General features: G+C 38.7%; 1 protein-coding gene across 1 annotated transcript in view; it reads right to left on the bottom strand.

The window, feature by feature from the left end:
• Positions 1-22,642, bottom strand: part of CMC1 (C-X9-C motif containing 1) — a 45,914-nt gene extending 23,272 nt beyond the window's left edge. Inside the window, exons 1-2 of the mRNA XM_059818691.1 lie at positions 22,584-22,642; positions 10,407-10,499 (exon numbers count right to left, since the gene is read on the bottom strand). Coding sequence (XP_059674674.1) covers positions 10,407-10,499; positions 22,584-22,608 — 118 coding nt within the window. The 5' untranslated portion in view covers positions 22,609-22,642. The remainder of the gene's footprint in view (positions 1-10,406; positions 10,500-22,583) is intronic.
• Between the last annotated feature and the right edge of the window lie 304 nt (positions 22,643-22,946).

Below are 22,946 nucleotides of genomic sequence, written 5' to 3'. Positions count from 1 at the left end.
GAGATCAAAACTACAACTCTCACAATGCACTGCTTCATAAAATCAAAGCATATTAGATGAACCTGCAACTATTATACTGATTCCTGTTTAGCTCAACTGGAATTAATACTTCATTTCAATTTTTGTGATTTGGATGACCAATTTTCTTTGGCAGATACACATGCCAACTTCGTGCGTTTTCTAAAGAAGAATGGTGGACAGAATTTTTCCCCTATTACCTTACCCTGAGTATCATACGTTCTTTACAAGGTCAATACACTGTTTGTAGGCTATCTGAAAGCTCACTATTTATACTATTTCTGAATACACAGTAGCTACTTTTTAACCAACCTAAGTTCTGCTTTCCACGCTGAACCTAATGGTATCTACACAACACATTCTGACTTCAACAGCTGAAAAATAACCTATTTTCTGTGTGAAAGTAACCCCAGGGTAATATTCATAATTCATATACAATATAAATATTTATACACATGCAAAGGGAATATAGCATGACCTCTTAAAAGTATTAGATTTATTTACACAAAGTGCTAACTGTGTTACTGTTGAATGCAGTATCTAAGAAGGATTTATAATCCAAAACTGCAAAGCAAATACTTAATACATCTTTAAGGACATGCAATTAAAATAACAGTTACCGTAAGTCACATGCACTGCCATTAACAATGCATTGCTATGTGCAACTATAATGTGTGTCATGTAATACTGCAATACTCTAATACATAAGCTATGGTATCTGTAGGTTATCACCACCATCAATGAATAGATACCAAAAAAACCCCTACAGAATCCCAAGTATGCCCTCACTTGCTGGCAGTAAGAATGACTGACACAGAAGAATCAGAACATGTCAACTGGGAAATAAAAACTATGAGAATCAGCAAATACTGTGTATAACATCTAGAAAAAGATACAAACCTGGTCTTGGTTAAGAAGCTGCAACAGTAACTACCCTAGCCTCCCCCTTTTGTTGGGAGGAGAACTTAACCATGTCTCCCCTATCCACTTGCTGCTGCCCTATGGACACTCACCTCACAGAGAGTCAGCAAAAGTGGTTCTCTGAAGACTGATCTAAATATCATGAAATACCTCAAGATCAGTAGCTACAGGCAAGTTTGTATTTCTCTATTTTTACAGCTTGCACCAAACCGACCTCACCAGGACCCTAAGACATGGAACCAGCTATTCAACCTAACAAGATGGAGTTTACCAGTGGAGAAATGGAAATAATTAGAACACATAAAAGGCAATCTTAGCTTCAAAAGAGCTAAACACCAGACATAAGCCAGACAGATTCAAATCTCCAAAAGTCACAGGATATACATTAACGCTAGCATCCTTCCTGAAAGAAACAAGTTTTAAGAAAGGATGTCAAAGAAGAGACTTGGCACTTTACTCATCACTGAGCAAGGAATTTCCAGATACAGAATTCACATGAAGAGAGAAGCAATGATCCAGATTTGATGGGGAGTTTGTCAGGGAGCAGTGACATGACTAAAGGGTAGAAACAACTGATGAAGAGGATCTGGATTTTAATTCCAAGTCCAACACTTCTAGTGATCCAGGAAACAGTACAAAAAGACAAAGACAATTGTTTTTCTCTTTCTTTATACACAGTTAAAGTACTTCCATTCTGCAGATGTTAAAACACTATCAATCCACAGTCTGAAAGAACAGTGTTCCTCCTAAAACTGGACCGCCAACTTAACACCACAATATAACATTTGTATCTCATCATGAAAGCTGCAAAAGAAGCAATCCTGTTGTTCAGTCTTCAGCAGTTAGCTTGGTAAGTGCTCTTGTCATGGACATTACTGCCATGTACTACAATAATCCAAAACCATGCAGGTCTCTTCTATTTAAACTAGCATTTGTTAACAACTTTTAATTAATTTATGCTATCTCAATGTATTTATGCTGGACAGGGGAGACAATTTGAAATTCAGGTTCTTAACTGGAAACCAATAAAATATCTTAACTTGAGAAAACAAATTGAAAGACTGGACAAAACATAGGTAACGTATCAAGGTTGTCATCTATGAGCTCTGAACTACCAATATCACATTAATATCTATACATAAAAGTCTCTACCAGGTAAGAGAATCAAAATTAAGACGGTGCTTTTAGGATTTGGCAACCTGGCTGAAATTGATATTCATTAGAGTACTCTTTGTATGAATAGGAGCATTTGGACTCTGTGGTCTTTATCAGAGCCCCAGCTGGTAATGGTTGAAGGTTAATGCCTTACCCCATTCTGTTCAATTTTCTGTCCTAATTAGTCCTCCAAATCTATAGCTGTGAGCACCAAGTGTCTGTGCTCAAAAGAAACTAATTAATGCTAGCAAATTAGATCAAGTCCAAAGATCCAACAGCCAAACTCTTAAATGCTCCTTGTTAATAGGAAGTGTAGCTGTCAATAACTGCTGTTGGTGGCTATAATGAGGCCTCTTTCTTTCATTGAAAGTGATTTCATTTCTCTTTGTCCCTGTAAAAGCTGTTCCATTCCCTAATAAATAAAAAACCCCACACAACTAAGTTGCAGTGGTAAAGCTAGCAGTCTGACCCATTTCTTGTCATCAGCTGGGTTGAAATGACATGGAAGGGGGGAGAAGAAAAAAAAAAATCAAATAGGGTAAGTTCCCTCCCCGAACATTTTCTTCGAAGTCCTAACGCTAGGTTAGAATACTTAAATTTCCATCACCAAGCAACACAATATGCTTTCATATTTCTTTTCTATAAAATCCCCTAAATTAGCTTAGGGTATTTAATGCTGTAAGTATCATTAAAAAAAAGACTGTGCGATCTAGGATCTCATTTCTTCAAACTGTAATTTACATATAGCTGTTCTCTCTGCCCAGTTTGCTGGAGCAAAGCTCAATATACCATAATCCCTCTAGAGATTGTATTAATTCACATAGTTAAATGTGATGAGAGTAAATGTTCATTGGAAATATAAAGAGCTGAATCATTTTTCCATAATAAAAGCTATTGTGTGCAAACAAGAACATCATATAAAAATTCAGCATCTTAGTCTTGAGAAGCACTAACCAGGGAAAAACACCTAGTAACTTATTACCAGTACTAAATATACCTGTACTCTATCAAAAAATCTAAAATAATTTAAATAACTGACAACTACACAACATGTACAACAGTAATCTCAATAGCTTCATATAGGGTCATGGGGTCACACATAATATTACCATAATGTACTTTAATATTCAGATAGTAAATACCACAACAGAGGATAACATTTTTCTCCCCCTCTCCACCTGCAGTTTTGTCGCTGGATTGAACCTATGTTCTCAAATTATATTAACCTTCCTCTCACGAAAATGAAGTTGAAGGCAGTAAGGCAACATTCTTTTTTCATTCTCATAAGAGAGGGCTATTAAGTCATAAAATCTATGATTCCTCCCATGTAACCTCTCAGGCTTTCCATCAAATTCTGAACAATATGTACACAAGCACATTTAAGCAATTTCTGGTCACAACTCACTTAAAAAAATGTTACCAAGACTTGTCATGTTAAGTCATTATCCATTACTTGATCTTTTTGCTTTGGTCAATTAGAGTATCACTGTATTCCCAGATACTCCTAAAATATGTGAATTTAAAAAAGAAATTGTAAGGACTATATTTTCACAATGAGGCAAAGCAAATGAGCAAAATTCAGTTATAAATGGTGGGTTTGGTTTTAATTTGCTTCAAGAAAATAAGACTCACCAAAATTTTTAAATGTGAGCTGTCATGTAATTTCCAACTACTATCAGTCTTAGCATCTGTCAGTGTCAACCTCAGAACCATGACTGTAGGTACCAACAGGTTAATCCTCCCCCAGCATTCAGCAAGGGTTTACATCAATTAACAGAACTTGGCCTGCAATACAAAGAAAAGTGAACAACACCACTGAGTAACATCAAGATGAAATTTACTAAGTATTTCACACATTTCATTATCTGCATTTCTGATAAGGAGTATATATAACAAGACTTTTTTTTGAAGAAAGAATATCTAAAGGTGTGCTTGGGAATTTAAATGTGCAGCATCACATGTAGTTCAATCAGAAATTTCTTTGGTTTTATGGGCCTTGATGTGTCAGGTGTAAGGGTCATGGTCTAGAGCAGGTGGCCCCTACGGGGACAGAGATAATGTCAGTGACAGGACTGTTGAGTAACTGCACATTATCAAAACTCTGGTTGACACTGGTCATGCTCTACTGTAGAGAAGCCTGCAGTAGTGTTGTATCCCATCATTATCACTAAGTATCAACATGAGCCCTGAGGAGGAGAGGGCTAATGGGGAAACTGGAGAATGGGAGGAGGGTGGCTGCTTGGAAATGTCCTTTTCCAGCCACAATTTCCAAACCATTTTTAAAGCCTTGCCAAGTATCTGAAGAGTTTTTTCAGTGATGTAAATCCACTTGCCATAATTACACACTTCCTATGGACAAAAGAACCAACAAAACAGTTTGCTCCAGGGAAGGCCCTCAACCCAGCACAAGTGGACATATCGTCCTTTTGTCTCCCTCCCATTAAAACAAACCAACAAAACAGAACAACTTGTCATTTTGGCCAAATGGGTATCTCCCACAACAAGCTTCAAATAAGAAATGGGCAAATTCTTATTTGCAGAGTCACAGGCATGATCAGGTCTTCAATCATCCAAATTGTTTCCCTTACTTCACTGTCTTCCTAATGGCAGATCCAGGGTGATCTGAACTATCTATCCCTGTATTCACCCTGAAAAGTGTGTAGCTCAGTCTCCTACCTGAACCCGGGAGCCTTACAAATGAGTCACAAATAAAGACAACATCTGCAAGTCACTCTTGGTGACCTTTAAAGGCCCAAAACCCAGACCATGTATCAGTAGCAGACAACAAAATTTAGAAGAAGGAAGTTTAGAACTAAAATCCCTTGTCTCTGGAGCAAGATTTTTTTTTTTCCCAGAAAAAAAAAAAATTGTGGGGTTTTGGAAAGTGGCAAGAATTGCTTTATAATACAACAAATACACAAAACATATACAATAAATATAATACAAAATTATGGTCTCATGACTGACTCAACGATCCTGTACTTTCTTTTAGGGATCTCAACTTAAGATGACTTCTTCAGAGTCCAAACCCACACCCTGTCAAAGTTAGTCAGCTGTTTCTATTTTTATTTTCCAAGAAGTAACCCAAAATCAAACCGAACTGACAGTACAATCCCTAAAGTTTGTATATTTCTGTCCTCAACAGTTCTTCTCTACCTAAACCCAGCAAGTTAAGTTTCAGAATTGGTAACTCTCAACAGCTGAATAGGTGCTTTTAAGAAATGGAACAAACGTTTCTGTAGATACGATCAAGATCAACCAAAGCTCTTGCAGGTTTTTTTAGTGAGTGTCCCCAGTTTCAGAGCAGAGAGGAGTCACAGAAAGCACAGCACAGCTAGATGAAACTACAGAAGTTTTTATAAGCTAAAGGTAACCTTTCTGATGAAAAATGCTAACTTCAGGTTCCTGAAATTTGCTATGAATTTGCTTTAAAGACATTTACTCAAATTTAAATTTTATAACTGGAAATTAAATTAAAAAAAGATAATTTTGAAGGAAAACAGCTTGCTTAAGAAATTATCTCATAAAAACAATGGATGAGACAATGGCAAACAAGTGTTTCTTTTAGCTACTTCAGCTTGAAAGCACGTATTTTTCTATGTCAAGGACACACTGATACAGAAATACATGGATTTACTATTATTTCAGACAAACTCAAGCTACAGTTTGTACAAATACAGTGAAAAGTTCCTGGATGACAATTTTGTTGGGGTTTTTTGTTTGCTTGGTTTTTACAACACTTCTGATACTCCTACATACATACAGTGCATGGATATTAACACAGTAAAGCATATTTACATAATGGTCATGGAAAATTGACTAGTGTTTTGCAGAAAGCATGTATACCCTCTGAACAGAATCACAAATATATCCATTTTCACTGAAAAAGTGCCTGAAAATCTTAAACACACAGAAATTATTCCGCAACTAAGATGTATTGAATTCTTGAGAAATGTGCAGCACACCCAAGAAATATACTGGAACAATCTGAAAAAATTTCAAGGTAAATTCAAATATTCTAAGTAAAATTAAATATGAACAGACACAATACTTAATTGCTCTTAAAAATTGTCAGATGGACACATTTTCATGGTTATTTCATCCCTAAGCCACTCTGGTACACTAACACCCAAGCACAGCAATGGGTCACCCATTTAATCATGCTAGGGTAGCAGGATCACCTTTTGAGTTAACAAAACCTTTATTTTTTATTTATTTTTTAACCCTTGGGGTTTCTTTTCCCTGGATGGCTCTTGAACACGTGCTGGACAGGCTGTCACTACTTGCATTATTAGCTCTGATAAGCACACAGCTCTAGGTGGTATAGCTGCAGGCTAAGGTAACGGACTGTATACAGATGGACCCCCATGCTCATGCAGAGCACTATTGAATGTATAGGGGCTCCCCATAGGGACAGATATGAACCTAGAGTGATCAAGTAAATTGTAAAAGGCCCATACTTGTAGAATAGCTTTGTTTCCTATATTACCAATGCATTTACCACAATTTACTAAAGACAAAATGAAACAAAGGTGTATTAATAGGAGTTGTTCAAATAAAATTAACAGAAAGCAGAAAAATCCTACACCAAGAGCAAGTTAAATGAGTAGCTATGCCACTTAGTGTAAACAGCACAATTTCATGCACATGTGTGCACTCTGTAGCACATAAACCTGATCGCAGGAGTTTTGATTACTTAATTACACAGCTTATGTTCATAGCTTATAATTGTTTACAGCATAAAAACCATAGCCTATTTACTCTGATTAACACCTATCCCTGTGTACTAACAAGACAAATTTATTCCAGGAGTAATTTCACAATGGATTTAAGAGATGACAAATTCTCCTGTTCACAAATCTGCTTAAGCTTCATTTCCCATGGGTTGGTCTCTCTCTCCACCCCATCCAGATTAAAAGGTGTACAACAATATAGCTGAACTGATGCTACCACCTTTTTTTTTAATAGGGGTGTCAATATGGGTTTTGCTTGTCTATTTGATCATAAAAATTGCATCAGAAATATTCAGTTTCCAACTCTAACTTCCACGCAATTTGATCAAAGCTGGCTTACAGGTTACAGAGGAATGAGGGGGAGACAGATGCATCCACAAACCTCATTTTTGTAACGATACACAACTGAACTCTATTCAGGAAAAAGAAGAAAAAAATTATAGTTTTGCCTAACACCATAAAAAAAATTTTAAGAGATAGCATTTTGCTTTAAAATTTAGGGAGGCAAAAACATGGAGAAGCTGCAAGGTCATGGTCCACAATTCACAGTTCAAGAATCTCCAATATTGATTGCTGCCACAGAAAGTTAAGATGCTGAAAGCGAAGTCCTCATCTTACACAGAGAAAGTCCAGCGGAAAAAACCACACACACACCCCCGTTTGGTCTACCCCCCAAAAAAATTATACAAATAGCATGCTCTCAAAATACTTTTAACTGACATCCTCTTCCAGTGATTCAGATTACTGTAATTGCTTTTCCTCTTCATTTTTTTTCCCCAACAGGTATAGAGTTCGAAGTAAAAACCATTCAACTGCCATTCAAATGGAAAAAAAAAAAGTGTATTAAGTTCTTCTCGTAGCACTGGAAGTTACATGTCATGTGATGCCATTTTCCTTTGGCAGATATTCCCAAGTCTTTTCCCACTTACTCATCTCAAAAACACCACTCCTTTATATCTTTTGGGGAACACCTATAAGCAGCTGCTTGAAAATATGCTGGTCCACTTTAACAAGACTTGACTCTAAACCTAGTGATAAATGTCTAGAAACCTCCTTTGGAGTTTCTTAGGTAATAGCAAAAGACCACATACCACTGGGGAAACAATTGTTCTTCCTGCCATGGTAAAAATAGCTGAAATAATACACACAGAACAATATGGCAACAAACTAAAAGGCACTCCTTTGTCAGCAAATACTGTTGGAAGATGCATAGAAGACACTGCTGAAGATTTGAAGAAACAAGTATTAGAACAAGTTACGCAGTTGTGGGAGGTTTGCTATACGGTTGGATGAAAAGTACAGATATTTCTAACTTCTCTCAGCTTAAGGTATTTACATTTCAATAATGAAATGCATGAAGAACTTTTTCTTGAGGGGGGAGCCACTAAAGGACAGCTGTACTGGAGAAGATATATTCTCAACAGGAAATGGCTTATTTAATAAAAACGATGTTTTGTGGAAAAACTGTGTAAGCGTAACCACTGATGGAGTGGCTACTTTGACTGGAATAAAGAAGGGATTCCAGGGTAAGGTCATAGAGATAGCACGGCACGTGGAACTCCTTCACTGCATCACTCATAGATGAGCTATTGCAGCAAAGAAGTTGGAGCCAGGAGTGCACAAAGTGCTACGGGATGACATCAATGTGGTTAAGTTTATAAAAACAAGCCCTCTAAGTAATAAAATCCTTACCAGACTCTGTAATGAGATGGGGAGTGACCATGAAAATCTCTTGTACCACACAGAGGTTCACTGGTGATCTTGTGGCAAAGTGCTTAAAGGAGTTGTCAAACTTTACACATTTTTCTTTTACAAAAAGACAAGTGTTCCAAATTTGCTGACCTTTTCAGCGATGACAGGTGGCTGTGAGTAGTTTGCTACCTAGCAGATACTTCCAAAAAATAAACACACTTACTGTGTCCCTTCGAGGTGAAGGTGATGTTTTAACAATGAGTGAGAAAGTAACTGCTTTTCAAAAGAAACTTGTGCTATGGAGAGAGCATTTTGAAAACAGGTGTTTGGATATGTTCCCCTCATTATGTGGGGGGTTTTTTTGGGTGCCTTTTTTTTGTTGCTGAACGCAGTATGAGTGTGTTACCTTTAAAAATCTCTCATATCGGTACACTTTGAAAGGATAGAAACAGAATTTTCTAACCTGTTTAAAAATCTTCCAAATAAAAGCTTCAATGGGTTTTGAACCTATTTATTAAAAATATAAACATGCAACACCTTCTGATTAGTTTGGAAGAACAACTGATTGACATCAGGGAAGATGGTCATTTACTAACCCATTTTCCAGCAAAACCTCTGTATAATTGGTGGTTGGGACAGAAAAATGAATATTATGATTTTAGTAAGTGCAGGCAACGATGCACTTCTTCCATTGGGATCTATGCATCTTTGTGAAGTATCTTTTTCAGCTGTGACACCCATTAAAACCAAGTATTGAAATAAAATTAACACAGAACCAGACCTTTGAGTTGCTGTATCACAAAGTGTTAAACAAATACTTTAAAAAATAATGAAGCATATTTAATCATATAGCTCTCAATAAAAATATTGTTAGTAATATTGTAAGAGCAAAAAGGTTTTCGTACCATTGATAAATAACATAAAAATGATTTTGAAGTACTGTTTATTTCATCTTCATCTCATCCTTTTTTAATTTCTATTTTTGTGTTTTATAATCTACGTAACATACTAGTACAGTGGTACATGTACATAATTTATAAATAAATTACATCTATTGGGATTGCACACTCAGGGTGTGTGATCAAAAGATTTTAGAGAGCACAGATCTAGATAACAAGAGGCAAGTGCCCTCTGTTGAAAGCATGCCACTTGTATATAATTCTGTGGCCTCTTTTGTTTTTTCCCATTCTTACATCCCTCTTACAGCAACATTCTCGGCTAACCTGTGTGTAAGTAGCTCTATCTTTCTGGTACTTCAAAAAGTTCCAGATTTCTTCCAGGAATATGTGAACAGTTGGGTGTCAGAAGAAGTGGTGATACCCAACTTTAAAGAGTTATTGTCCAGTACTCTTCAAAAGAAAATGAAAACATGCAAAAGTGGACTGCATCATCCTATTTCAACGTCTGTCTAATGACACATGCATGTTTATGTGCATGTATCATTAAAATATTGGGGCAGGGAAAGGATGCAGTTATTTGGGAATATTTAATACTTAAATAAATTTATCATAATGAAGGAGGCCCTAACTGAAGGCTCACATAAGGCAATTGCATTTATGTAAGTATAAAATATTACATACAGGAATATAGTAACTCTTGCGTTGCTCTGGCTTCACATAGTCTAGACCAAGATGTGGAAAGTTTTATATTAAATCATACTAAATTCCACAGCCCTTGAGAACAAGTCATTTTGGAAAATAGTCCACATCACCAAGCAGCCAAAGCCAACACGGCAAATTTATACACTTTACTACTGGTTTCACAGTGAACAGATAAGATGCAGATCATACATATTAATTCTCTGACTACTTGACTTCAAAAACAAGGATTATATTCAGGGCACAAAAGTGAATACATCTGATCTCCCAATGAATATTTGACTCTTACCTTGTACTTTATCTGAACACAGCTCCTTGGCTCGCTCTCTCATTATTTGTGGAATCAAAACATCTTTTTCTACATGTCTCAGCTTAGAATTTTCTGCAAAAGTGAAAAAAAACCAAAAAATAGTAAAAAAAATATTTTTTTTCCTATACATCAGAGAAAGTCAATCTACAGAAACAACACAGCATTGTTTATATAAGATACACTAGTATACTAAAACTGTCACAAACTAGCAGCAGAAAGTACCATGGAAGGACTACACAGATCAAAAGGCAGGAAAGTCCAAGATTTAAAATCGCTTAGATACAAATATGAGCATTATCCTGAGTATTTCTGTTCGGCACAATGTGCACAATGAACCAAAAATAATGGAGAAAATTCTGGCAGAACATTCTAATTTCTGCCTTACTAAATAGAACATCTGCATGCAGACTGCACAAAGGTTGAGAATTAATTTCAGGATACTAGTATTCTCCTATGTACATGATCTGTACAAAGCGCCTTTTTTACTCACTGTCATAAAGCTGAGAAATATTGCACATATTAGAGCACAATCTGAAATTTCTATTGCTACATGGAAGACTTCAGTTCTTTAAAAAAACCCTAAGAATCCTCTTAAATGAAGGATCTAGGAGTTTTTTCATTGAGAAATACATTTTAACAAGAACAAAGGCTGCTGCCTGACTTCTGTGCTTAAAAGTACAGTTGCAGTTTGGTTTCAGCTGTCACAAAACAGAATTCAGTACTCTGAGTACAGCTCGTGATTTTGAATAGTTAAATAACACAAACCATTTAGAAAAAAACCACTGCATTTCCAAATCCACTTTCTTCAAAACAAAGGGATGAGAATTTATCAAGCACAGCTTTTTAATTCTTAGCTTCTGAGTTAAAAACCCTTTAAAGGATATTTGTTCAGAACATTGTATAGTCCAACACAGTTATACCAAATACCTGGTTTTCCTCATCAAACACACTATTTATTAACCCTTTTATGTTGATATTATGCTTCAGAATAGCATCAGCTGTGATGCTCACAGTATGAAAACTCTACTGTCAGATACACTGTTATTTTGAGTGACAATCATTCATTTAAAAATTGCTTATAAAAAATTTAGATTAAATGAAATCAAAAGTGCAATGTATTGAACTTAAGGAAGGAAGCAGAATTTAAGTTATGTACTGCTTTCAAACACTATTTTTCAGAGCATCTGCAGTTACTTCTAGATCAAAAGGCAACAGAGACTAACATTTCTCTAGTCATTTCTAACTCATCATGTTTTGAAGTTCACTAATGTGATGAGGTTACATTATGAGGTTACACAGTATTGAATCTGTGATATTACTACGGGAATCTGGTAACAAAACAGAGGATTACAATGAGCAATATACACAACCTGAACTAAAGACTTATCTTTCTCCTCAAAAATTTCTTACTTGAAATTTCTACAGCAATACCACAAAAATACCAAACACAAATAGCTCATAACTTAGATTTGCTTCTATGCTCTGACTTCCATGACTGAGATAAAATAATTACAATTAAATACCCTTAATTTTAACTTTCTGCAGAGTATCAGTGCAATTACTGTACCAAGCATTTATTATCTTACAGACAACACAAAGCTGTCATAAAACTTGTAAGCATGTATTTTAAAAAGGACAAATCAGTTCAGATGAATGACATGGCAAGAAACAGCACCACCAAGCCACATGCCTCAGCTCTACTAACTTCGGTCAAAGCAAGCTGGCATTGCGGCAGTCCTGCCCTCTCCTGATCCCTATGACGCTCTTTTTCTTCTGCCCACACAGATGTGCTCTGCAGCCCTGTGGTGAACTGAAAGGGGAAGTTAATGTGGTTTAAAGGTAAATAAATTGCTTGTCAGGGAATTTTTCAGCTAGGTAAATTCTCTGACCTAGTTCACTATATAACTGCATAAACGGCCCATGAGAGGGAACTGCGTAAGACTAAGACAAGAAGGAAGACTGAACCTTCACGAGCACTACTGGCTCAAATTATAGCCTAAGCTTCCCCCCATTTTTTTTTAAATTGGTTATGCTGGTACTTAGAGTAGACAGAAACTAAGCTGATCTGTGAATGTGGATACAGATAAGCAAGTGGGTTGCTAGCTGCCACCAAAAGGGAAGTTTTAATAGTCCCCCACTGCCCTCATTCACCCCCTTCACATCAGCACTATTACACACTTAACCACAAACTTAGTGACCAGCTAGATACAGAAAACTAACTCAAATACATGCAAAAAAAGTGCTTCTCAGCTGGTTTACACTTTGGAGTAACTACATCTACTTATCAGAGTTCTAATAATTACTTCATTTAACTTTCACACATCAGTATCTACCCCAGCATACATGGAAATGCAGTGGATAGCACAGAAATCCTTAGAGCCTGGGAAGGGTGGCTGGGCTTCCCCTGCTGGCAGAGGTGGCTAGAAGCACCCGTGGTACCCACAACGACAAAGCACAGGGCTGCAATGCAAGGATCAGCCACCCACTACTGACAAAGAGGAGAAGCAGACAAGAACGCAACTGAAGGCTAGAAAGGAAACAGGACAAGGGCATCCTCAAAAAAAAAAAAAAAAAAAAAAGAAAAGAAAAAAAGAGAAGGCCTCCCTATTAGCCCAGAACAGTCAAAAAGGATTTTCAGCTTTTATCTGAGCCTAAGCACCCAATTTTCTGTTTGATTATTCAAAAGGGAAGGGGCATAAGACATAAATGGAAAAGGAAAGAAGTTCCTTGCATAAGGCAAGAAGCAGCTGTACTGGTGTTAACGCCAGCTCAACCAGAACTATGTGTTCTAGGCAAACTCCCTCTTTTTAGTCCCGTGTTGTCAAACCTGCAGAGGCTGAAAATGCAAGAAGGAGAGGGCACACAGGGCAGTGTCCAGTACAGAGAACCGTAAGAGAGCTGTAACAGTACTTCAAAGGTAATCATTCAACGGTATAAAGGGAACAGGAATAAAGACCGCTTATAATCTCATCTACAGTTTTTAAAAGAATGTTTGTTGGTAAGTATCAGTTTTTAAACCATGAAAAGCACAACCAACTCAAATCATCTTATAATGTCTAGGAGGTAGTTTTGGGCACCTGGGTGCAACCATCTCTCCGAATAGCTCAAATGCAGATGTTCCGTTTGGGCAGTACTGCATCTACTCATGAGTTTAAACTGTAACATCTTAAGTATTTTAACATTCTTCCTTGATTCTAAACTCTCCATTGTATTACAATTACAGTGATTTTCCTTGAAGGATTTTAAAACACTTCACTGAAGTTGGCAACCCTAGCATTTATACAAAATACTACAGAAAAATAAGGCACAAATATTAACAATACTGGGTACCGGCTAGAAAAACATGTTTACGTGCAGAGTAACTGCATTTCTGATACCAATGTATAAGCACTTGCAAGGAGATCATCATCAAACCAACCTAATCAGCTCTGCAGTAACATACATGGCAAGAACTTTCAAAGAAACAACACCTCAGAAGCAAGACTTCATCAAAAAACATGAGAGAGCCATGATGTGAAACCATCAATTCCTTTTGTCTTTTTTCAACTGTATTACAGTTTCTAGAATAATAAGTACTTTCTTTTCCTTTTGAAAGTTCACTATTCTGCACTAAGAAAGATAATTCTTATTCTAATACCAGATTTGTTGCAGACTAGTCCCTACAGAAGAATCTGCATGGCAACAGACCTACTACTGTTTTATTTTATCTTCAAAACATCAATAAAATTATCCCCAGACAAGCAAGAAATATGTTTTCCTACAGTTCGCCTTCTGCATTTGAAAGCTGATACCTTTGGTTTCCACCCACATCCTCCACACACTTTGCCTGGTCTTCTGGGTAGGCTGTTTGAGATGATCATGGCCTTTGGCCACAAAGTGAACCAACAAGAACACATTACCTCTCAGCTTCCAGAGGGACAGACAAATGTTAGCAGCAGCTTTTCCTTCTCATCCTGCCAGCCAGAACTCGGGCATGTTTAGAGTAACTTAATACTCTGAGATTCTACCTTTACTTTACATTCTGTTGAAATTTGCCAGTACCACCAATTGTTATGAGGCACAGATGGATTAACACAAGCTAATTGAGTAAAGGTTACAAAAATCATGCTAAATACAATTAACAGTAAAAACTAAGTATTCTGTAAAAATATACGCCAAAGTTAAGCCAGAATTAAAACCAAATACAAGCTTGCAGGTGTTACAGCATCTAAGCCACTAGCTCCTTGAAAATCATGATAAGGCTACAGCCAAGGAATTAATGTGGTAAAACTACTGAATGTTTCCTAAGGAAAGAGATCAGCACACTCCAGAACGCTGCCACTCCTCGTGGGGACAAGGAGCAGAGGAGAGGATAAAGAATGGGTATAGAGGTTATAAGCTTGCAGTTGCCAGAATAAAAGACAGAAGGGGAGAAAACTACAGAAAAGGGAATACCTCTGTGAAAGAGAAATTGCTTTCCATACCACCTCAGCCTAGTGTAAAGAATTAAAGGAAGAATAGAGAGATTACTAAACTGGGAGATATCCCTAGACAGCAAAACACTAACAACACATTTAAGACTTTTTTTTTTTCTTTACAAATAAAATCTGTGGGTTTTGGCAAATCTCAATGCTTGAAACAGTTCTCTGGTTGCATACAATATGTAGGGCACAAGACTACAGTTGTAATAGTTTTCTGTGGTTGATCAAAACCCTCAGCTGCAAAAGCTATTTATTGCCATGGAAGGCCAAGGACCACAGCCATTTGGTTTAACGGTTTTCATGTTTTTTGTAAAAATGACCAAAAAAACCCCAGGAAATAAATGTATCAATAGGAAGGAGAGCGTCACAACCCCTGGAGCAGCACAGAATACACATCACAGAATCACAGAATCACAGAATCACAGAATCACAGAATCACAGAATCACAGAATCAGTACGGTTGCAAAAGACCTGTAAGATCATCGAGTCCAACCTGAAAATCCATGCAGATTCACTCTGCATGGAAGTTGGGAAAACAGATGACAAATACTCTCCTGGCTTCCTAGCCTCTGACCACAGGGTCCAGGAAGGTCTTGAGAAAAAGAGGACCACAGTGTAGACCTGTGCTGTAGGCAGCAGACCTTTAAGAGGACAAGAAGAGAATGAAACACAAAGCTGCTTTACAGTCCTAATAACAAAAGGGACTGTAGCAGCTTGTCATATTAATTAGAAGACTACTACAAAGAGGGGATACCAAGCCAAAAGCTTTCCTAGAAGAGTGTCCTGAGAAAAGTATCATTTCCTCTCTTCATTCAGCACAGCTGGTAACTGACTTATTCACCCTTTTGTCACTATGTACTGCTGGCAGTTTACAGCTCTGCTTTCATCTCTCTCATGACTTCAGGTAGCAGGGACACAGATTACTCAGAAAAGTTGAGAAAAAGTTGAAAACTTGTCTAGACAGGTATTTATAGAAACCTTATACCTTCTGCATCCAAGAGGAAGGAGTCAAGCAATTCCAGTAGCAGTTTTTGAAACATGCATTTCTCATTATACAATCTGTAATTTGAATTTTCTTGGTTCAGTATATCTATGCATGTTTAAAAAAAAATCTCAAAGTAGTACTTTGAATATTATAGCTATTTCAGTAAGAATCACAGTGTATATGAAGAACATTAGCAACTGTTATACCTCATGTTTTTCTTGAAGTCCCACTTACATCAACTTCTACACATAAGTTATGTCATTTACTAGCAAAAATGCTGTAGAAAGTTCAGTCAAGGTTCAAGAATCCAAGTTAAAAAATATAACACCCTTCAAAATATAAACACTTTAAAACAGTCACTATACGAATAATGAATTTGAAATTGAATAATACAATAATGAATTTTGGGGCCTTGGTTCAGAAATGTGGAGCTATAAAAGGGACTTTTAAAAAAAAAAAAAAAAATACACCTTACTATTTTTTCCCACCAGCTGCCATCAAAGATAAGCAGTTGTCAGTTGACAGATTTCTAAGATGCCTTTCTTTTTTAAGCTAAGAAATAGAACCTGATAATGAAAACTTCAGCAGCAGAAATAACAGAGTTATTACAGTGAAAGGGAAGGAAAACAAGAACATACATGCAGAATTCCCATTCTTTAACTTACACCACATTTAAAGAAAATCACCACTCTAAAAAAGCGTAAGACAGTTCTTTTCCTGGAAGGTAAAGTCTTGCCTTCATCTGTGATGAGCCTATTAAGCTTGAGTTTACCAGCCATTCTCTCATTTTTCCCATATGCAGATCTATAATACATACAACACTTAAAGTTAAGATGGGCTGGAGAATGTTTATAGCTAAATTATGTAAGTACATCAATTTTGAGGATTCAGTTATTTTTTGTATCACTTGGTAAAAACTATTTCTGTGCTGTAAATATTCCGTTTCACCCCAAAGTTTTGTTCTAAAACACTTGCCTATGAGCTAATTATAAAAATACACTGAAAAAGTACATTTTTATTAATAGCTGAAGTAGCAGCACAGTGTTAGTTGCATGCTTATTGGTCAACATTCCTTTCATCAATCAGACTATTGGCTCCAGAGGTTCGATTTTTTCAAAAAACATTTCAGATTTATTTTAGTGTACTTGTAACAGTGTTTTGAATGGGCAAAGATAATTATAGCTTACTACTCCTCCAGGAAAAGAATGCATTCAACTCAAAATTTTCATCTCCTTTATTCTGCCTAGCTTATCCATTTTGTATTAAATGAAAGTTACCAATCTTACGTTAATTCATGCAAAATCATTTGCGCATATGTGCATCATAAAAACAGTTATCAAAAATGTCTGCATCATTGAATATATTACCAACTACTTAAAAATCTCTATTCTAAAACACTAAGTCACACATCAGAACAAATTAATTTAGACATAGACCCATTAAAGTCACGGAAGAAAAAAACTTATGTTTCTAAAATCTAAGTTTTTTCCCCTCCAATTGTAATTTTATGTATCAATGTAGCTAATACTTTTAAGTACTCAACCCTGTAGCCTGTGAGGGGGCTCCTTTGCCCCTACTGACAAGAGGTTCATGCGGCCAAAGTGACAAATAGTTTCAGCATACTGCTTTGTAACCTTGGCCCCACAAAAACATTCAGGATCCTGTTCAAGGTAATGGATTTTATCAGTTAAAAACACCCAGTGTGAACTGACTGATGATGGACCAGGACCAAACATCTTTATGCATATGTGAAATGCTGCTGAGTTTGGTAATTTCATTTGCACATAGGTGTCTGCATATGAACTAGAGTCTTAAGTACTTTGCTCTCTACTAAGGTTTTAAAGTATAGAAGGACATGAAGTGACAGAAGTGTTATAATCCAAGTGAAACAACATATGTGATATCCTGAAACCGTGATTTAAAAGCAAAACAGGCTGATCAGTGCAGCTTCTCTACAGAGCAACCTTTTTTTTTTCTTAGATGTATATGAATAAATTTCTTTGTATTTAAAAAGTTACAGATTTTGAGATCTTTCTATCTAATACTGACATCATTTTAAATTAAGATGGAGTACGGGGATGACAACACCAGGGAAAATTTCCAAAGCTTTAACTTCTCACCATTCTATCATCACCTCAAAGTCAATTTTCACCTTCTTCACTGGCTGAATTTGTTATCTTACATTTTGCTTTGGGGCTCATGTTCTTGCAATATGGCAGTACTGGATTACAAGAATACTGACAAGCCTGTTTGCTTAAAACGAACAGCAAGTCTGTAATATCTAGAAAGAAAAGGAAAAACAGACCTAACAAAGCACACTTACTTGTTAATTACATACAGATTGCAAACACTTATACATCTAGTGAGTAATAAGTAAAGCCAAGCCTGAAGTTGCTTGTGAAGATTTTTGACACAAGGAGATTTTTTTAATACTCTTGATCACACAGCAAAGCCAGGTACAGGGCCCAAATAATTAATTACAGATCAGGGCTTAATATTTACTACCGAAAATAATGCAGGTTCATTAACATCTAGCCTGAACTACTGTTCAAGTATGACAGACCTGCCAGTTAGGAAAACTTAGGGTGTGAGCTACCTATAAGGGGAACACCCCACCCCACCTCAAATCCCTTCTGACAACTGGCGATGAGGATTCCAGCAAAATGCACAAAACACGAAGTCAGTAACAACTAGGGCCGTGGACGAACCAAGAACTGAAATAGCACACACAGCCTTAATTCTGTCATTTAAAGTTTCTGAATGCTTCACTTGGTAACTGATGTAAAAACCTGAACACAACTTTTTGTCACTTAAACAAAGACACCACGCAGCAATATTTCAGCAACCAAATACACATTTTGATTTTCTTCTGGGACAGCAAAAAAATAGTAACAGCACAGATACGATTAGATTCCTACACATAGGGTTCCACACTTTGGAAGCAAAGCCCAAACTTTTGAGCACCTCTTGTCTGAAACTGGTCCCAAGTGTACAATCCCTATTTCTTCTATGCCTTTTCTAACTAACAGTGGATGTTGTCCAAGAATTTACTGCTTACTTCCACCTGGAGTAAGAAATAGAGAAAGGTCCTGCAAAAATCACAAACTATTTGAAGTATATAAACCGAAAAGACCACATAAAACAGAGCTAAGCAGTGACCTCAAGAACTGTGCAATAATTTGCATCAGAAACAAGAGATGAGTAACAGGTAAAACCTACACAGAAAGAGCAAAGTACCCAGCATCTGGATGAAGAAAGGATGTAGGAAAATCTAACAACCAATGAAACCCCCCAGTTATTACAAGAGGAGATGCTAACCACCTAAGATTTCCCACCATGCCCAGTAACACTAATCGGTGGCGACAGCACTACATACTCCTCTTTGCTAATTTTCAGAATTGTGTGATGAGGCATAAAGAAAAACAACGTAAATCACAAATAAAAGTTTCATTAAAAAAAAATCTGCCCAAACTCTTTGAGGGCTTGAACATTTAGCTCTTTAACCACTCCTTTCAAAACAAAATTTATACCTTTCATTCCAAATAACTAACACCATACACAAATTAAGAGCAAGGCTTTTGAATAACAGGACCAGATACCATTCTTCCTGCTTTTTTTTTTTTTTAACTGGAAGTAATGATTAAGAGACAAGAAAAAACAATGCCTACCTTTGATTTCTATACCTATGTATTTAATGAACAATCAGTATGTATAATACAAATGAATGAAGATCTTCGAAACTAACATCACGGATATTATCAAAACACACCAGTGTTTTCAAAAGTTGCAGAGCATGAGGTGTTCTGACACGAAGAGAAGACTGAAAGCCTTTTGGTTACATTAACACAAGGATTGCAGATGTTATTCTGGATTTCAAACTCTAAAGAATCCTTTCAAACCATTCAGCATTATAAAACCTGTTGGAGTGTCCCAATACGTCTTTCATTTTTTAGTTCTTTTCCCAGAACAGTTCTCTAAAATGTGGTGTCAAACAACTTCAGGAAATCACAGTTATCTTTTCCCTTCATGTTCCCAACACAGGTCAAAGACACTAGGAATACCAAAAAAGTCGTTCTCATTCAACTCCCTTCTTGACGGTGGCAACTTACGTTCTTAATGACAAATATTATCTAAAAGAAGCTTCATTAAAAGCTGAAACTGTTCTTCCTTTTACTTACATATTTTTGCCCTTTAAATTCAGCACTGCTTTATGTCCCATTATTTTTTCCTTGCTATCTTTTGAAGCTCTAATTTCATTCCTTTCAGTATATTCTACCTCTGCCTTACTGCCGATGCCACTTCGAAACAAGTCACAACCATTCTGAAAGCTGAATTCTCTCCTTCCACTGAAATACTGCTGCTGTATTTAAAAACCTAGATTTCCACATGACAGTAAGAAACAGACATTTTAAGTACCTTAGGAAAATTATGAAATCAGTCTTCAACCCCATTGTTTTTAAGACCCAAAAAAATGTCCAGGATAGGTACCAAAACCTGTATTGTGTATCTAAGCTACTGTCAATAACCCTACTTTTCTCTTTACACATTTGTCAATCTTCGACTAGGGATCCAGACATTACCACCTAACACTGACAGATATAACCAAGTGCACATTAAAAAGAAAATGAGCTTTCTGATAACTCATGACCTCTACTACTGAAAACAGCACCCTACAGAGTTTTGGAAGTGCTGCAAACAAAAATCAACTTCAATGCTGGGCTGCAGAACCTTCATTCTGAAGAAGGGTAAAACAAAATAGTGTAACATAAAATTTTGTCAACACATTTATCTATCAATTTATTTACTGGATGCAATCACCTAATGACATAGCCACAGTTCCTTCCTAAACCGTGGCTGTCAAAAAACTCCTCCCATATAAAACACAACATAACTCACAGCTTCTACATTCAAGGACTCCTTGATATTCACTCCCTACTGCCTGGCAAAGCCATGAGAATATTTGTGTCTTTTGTGACCATAAACCAAAGCAGCAGTCACGGTTAACAATTTACGAACTGCGATTGTCCCTCTTTTTTCTCGCATGTGAGCAAAGAAGCAGTTAACAATGATGACATTAAAAAACTACCGCACCAGGGTATCTGAGTTAACACCTTACTGATATGAACAAGGCAGCTCACACCTCTTGCAGCTATTGTTCCAGTTTCTCTACAGCCTCATAGACATCTCCGCTTTTAGTTCACATTCTGAGGTTTTCAACAGAGCCTTAACAGCCAGGGACTGATGGTAGGGGGGGAAGTAAGCAAAAGATACTGGATAACAAGGTAGCAGATTTAGAGAGGTGTCAGTAAGCAATGCCACTGCTCAGACGAATCTCAATATTGGTGTCACGTATCATGCACCCAAAGTACATCCTCAGTAGTCCTACCACAGCTAACGTACAACTGCAACATGGATTAGGAGGGACATATAATGTCATTACAGACATAATTAGAGAAGCAGAACACCGATGAACTTCAGTGTTTGGAGACATCCTTTTTGCTAGATACTAAATGCTCAACAGCTTGAATTAAGCTAGTGTCATAATTAGACTTTTTCTAAAGGACAGCTGGAAGCAAAATTACGTTGTAGATGAACAACCACCACCTAAGATGCAGTGGTAAGTTTTATAACATTTTATTAATTTAATAACACATCAATGCTTAGATGATACGATCAACAAAACAGAACTTGATGACCCTACGAATGCCTTTTTTGGAGAGCCTGGAGAGCCAGGCCCAGGACAGACTTCCATCAGAAAAAGAGAGCTTGGCCTTGGCCAAGCAACCTCTGGCTTTTGAGGAAGCGGCCGCAGGCCGCGCAGACCAAGGCACACAGTCACGACCGCTGCAGTTCACCACCACCAACAGGTGTCTCGACACCTTCTGTTAGCTGAAGCATACCAACGCCTTGCTGGGTTCATTCTGCCGGGGGACTGGCCTTTTAACACCAACATACCCAGCCGAAGGCACCTGCCTCAGGAACGGGGCAGATGAGTGAATATTACACAGCTGTAAGGACATGGGCTTAAATTCACTTCCGGGGATAGGTGGCTGTAAGTGCTCGGACAACATCTTGGTAACACGAAGCTGGGGACCACGTAACCCTAGTATTTCGCCTTTACGTTTGTTTCCCAGGCAGGCAGCCTGCGGCAGGCCGGGCGGCGGCAAGGCCCGCCGCCACCTCGAGGCCCCAGAGCAGCCTAGGCGGCCGCTGAGGCGAGGCCGAGCGCCGCGCCCCGCATCTTGCGTTGGAGGTCACGGCCTTGGCGGGAGCGGGCGGGAGGACGCGGCGAGGAAGGAGCCGCCCGGAGGGGGCCGGGAGCCTGCTGCGGGCGGCGGGGGAGCCGCAGCCCGCCGAGACTCGCGGAGAGCGGACCGAGCCCCTCAGGGTGGCCCTGCCCAGCACCCGCCGGTGGTGCAGCTCAGCCCGCTCTCCTCGCCGGCATGTGTGAGGGGGCAGCGGAAAGCGACGGGGATTTCCCACAGCCCTAGCGAGGCGAGCAGCGGCGGGGCGAGGCGGCAGCGCGGGGGGGGGAGGCGGCGGAAGGAGAGACTAAGGGGGGGAGGAGAGAGGGAGGGGGGGAGGAGAGAGGGAGGGGGGGAGGAGAGAGGGAGGGGGCGCGCCGCCGCCCCCCTCCCCCTCGCTGCACGTGCGAACCGCCGCGCGCCGCCCGCCCGCCAGCCAGCCAGCGCGTGCAGCGGCTACCCCTACCTGCGGCGCCAGGGGGAGGCTCCATCTGCGGCTCCACGCTACGGCGGCAGCTGCGCACACTGCGCAGCCAGCCCCAGCCCCGCCCCCTGCCGCGCAGGCGCGGCGCAGCCGAGCCCCACCCCCTCTTCCCCGCACCAGGCAGAGGCTGAGGGTGTTGAGAGCAGGCGGGGGGGGAGAGCGCAAGGTGCACGCGCATGCGCGGGAGGGGGTGCGTGAGCCTGGATGCATGCGCCATGTAGTGGGTTGGGCAGGTGGCGGTGGTGGGCGGCAGGAGGGGTCCGGCAGCCGCCGCCTTCCCGCCCGTGCCCACCGGGCTCCCGTCGCCGGGCCAAGGTGCGGTGGATGGGGCTGAGGAAGCGTGGA

The sequence above is a fragment of the Gavia stellata genome, chromosome 6 (assembly GCF_030936135.1).
Source record: "Gavia stellata isolate bGavSte3 chromosome 6, bGavSte3.hap2, whole genome shotgun sequence".
Taxonomy (NCBI): Eukaryota; Metazoa; Chordata; class Aves; order Gaviiformes; family Gaviidae; genus Gavia; species Gavia stellata.
The sequence above is the reverse complement of the archived record's forward strand: the minus strand, read 5'-3'. Positions and strand labels throughout refer to the sequence as shown.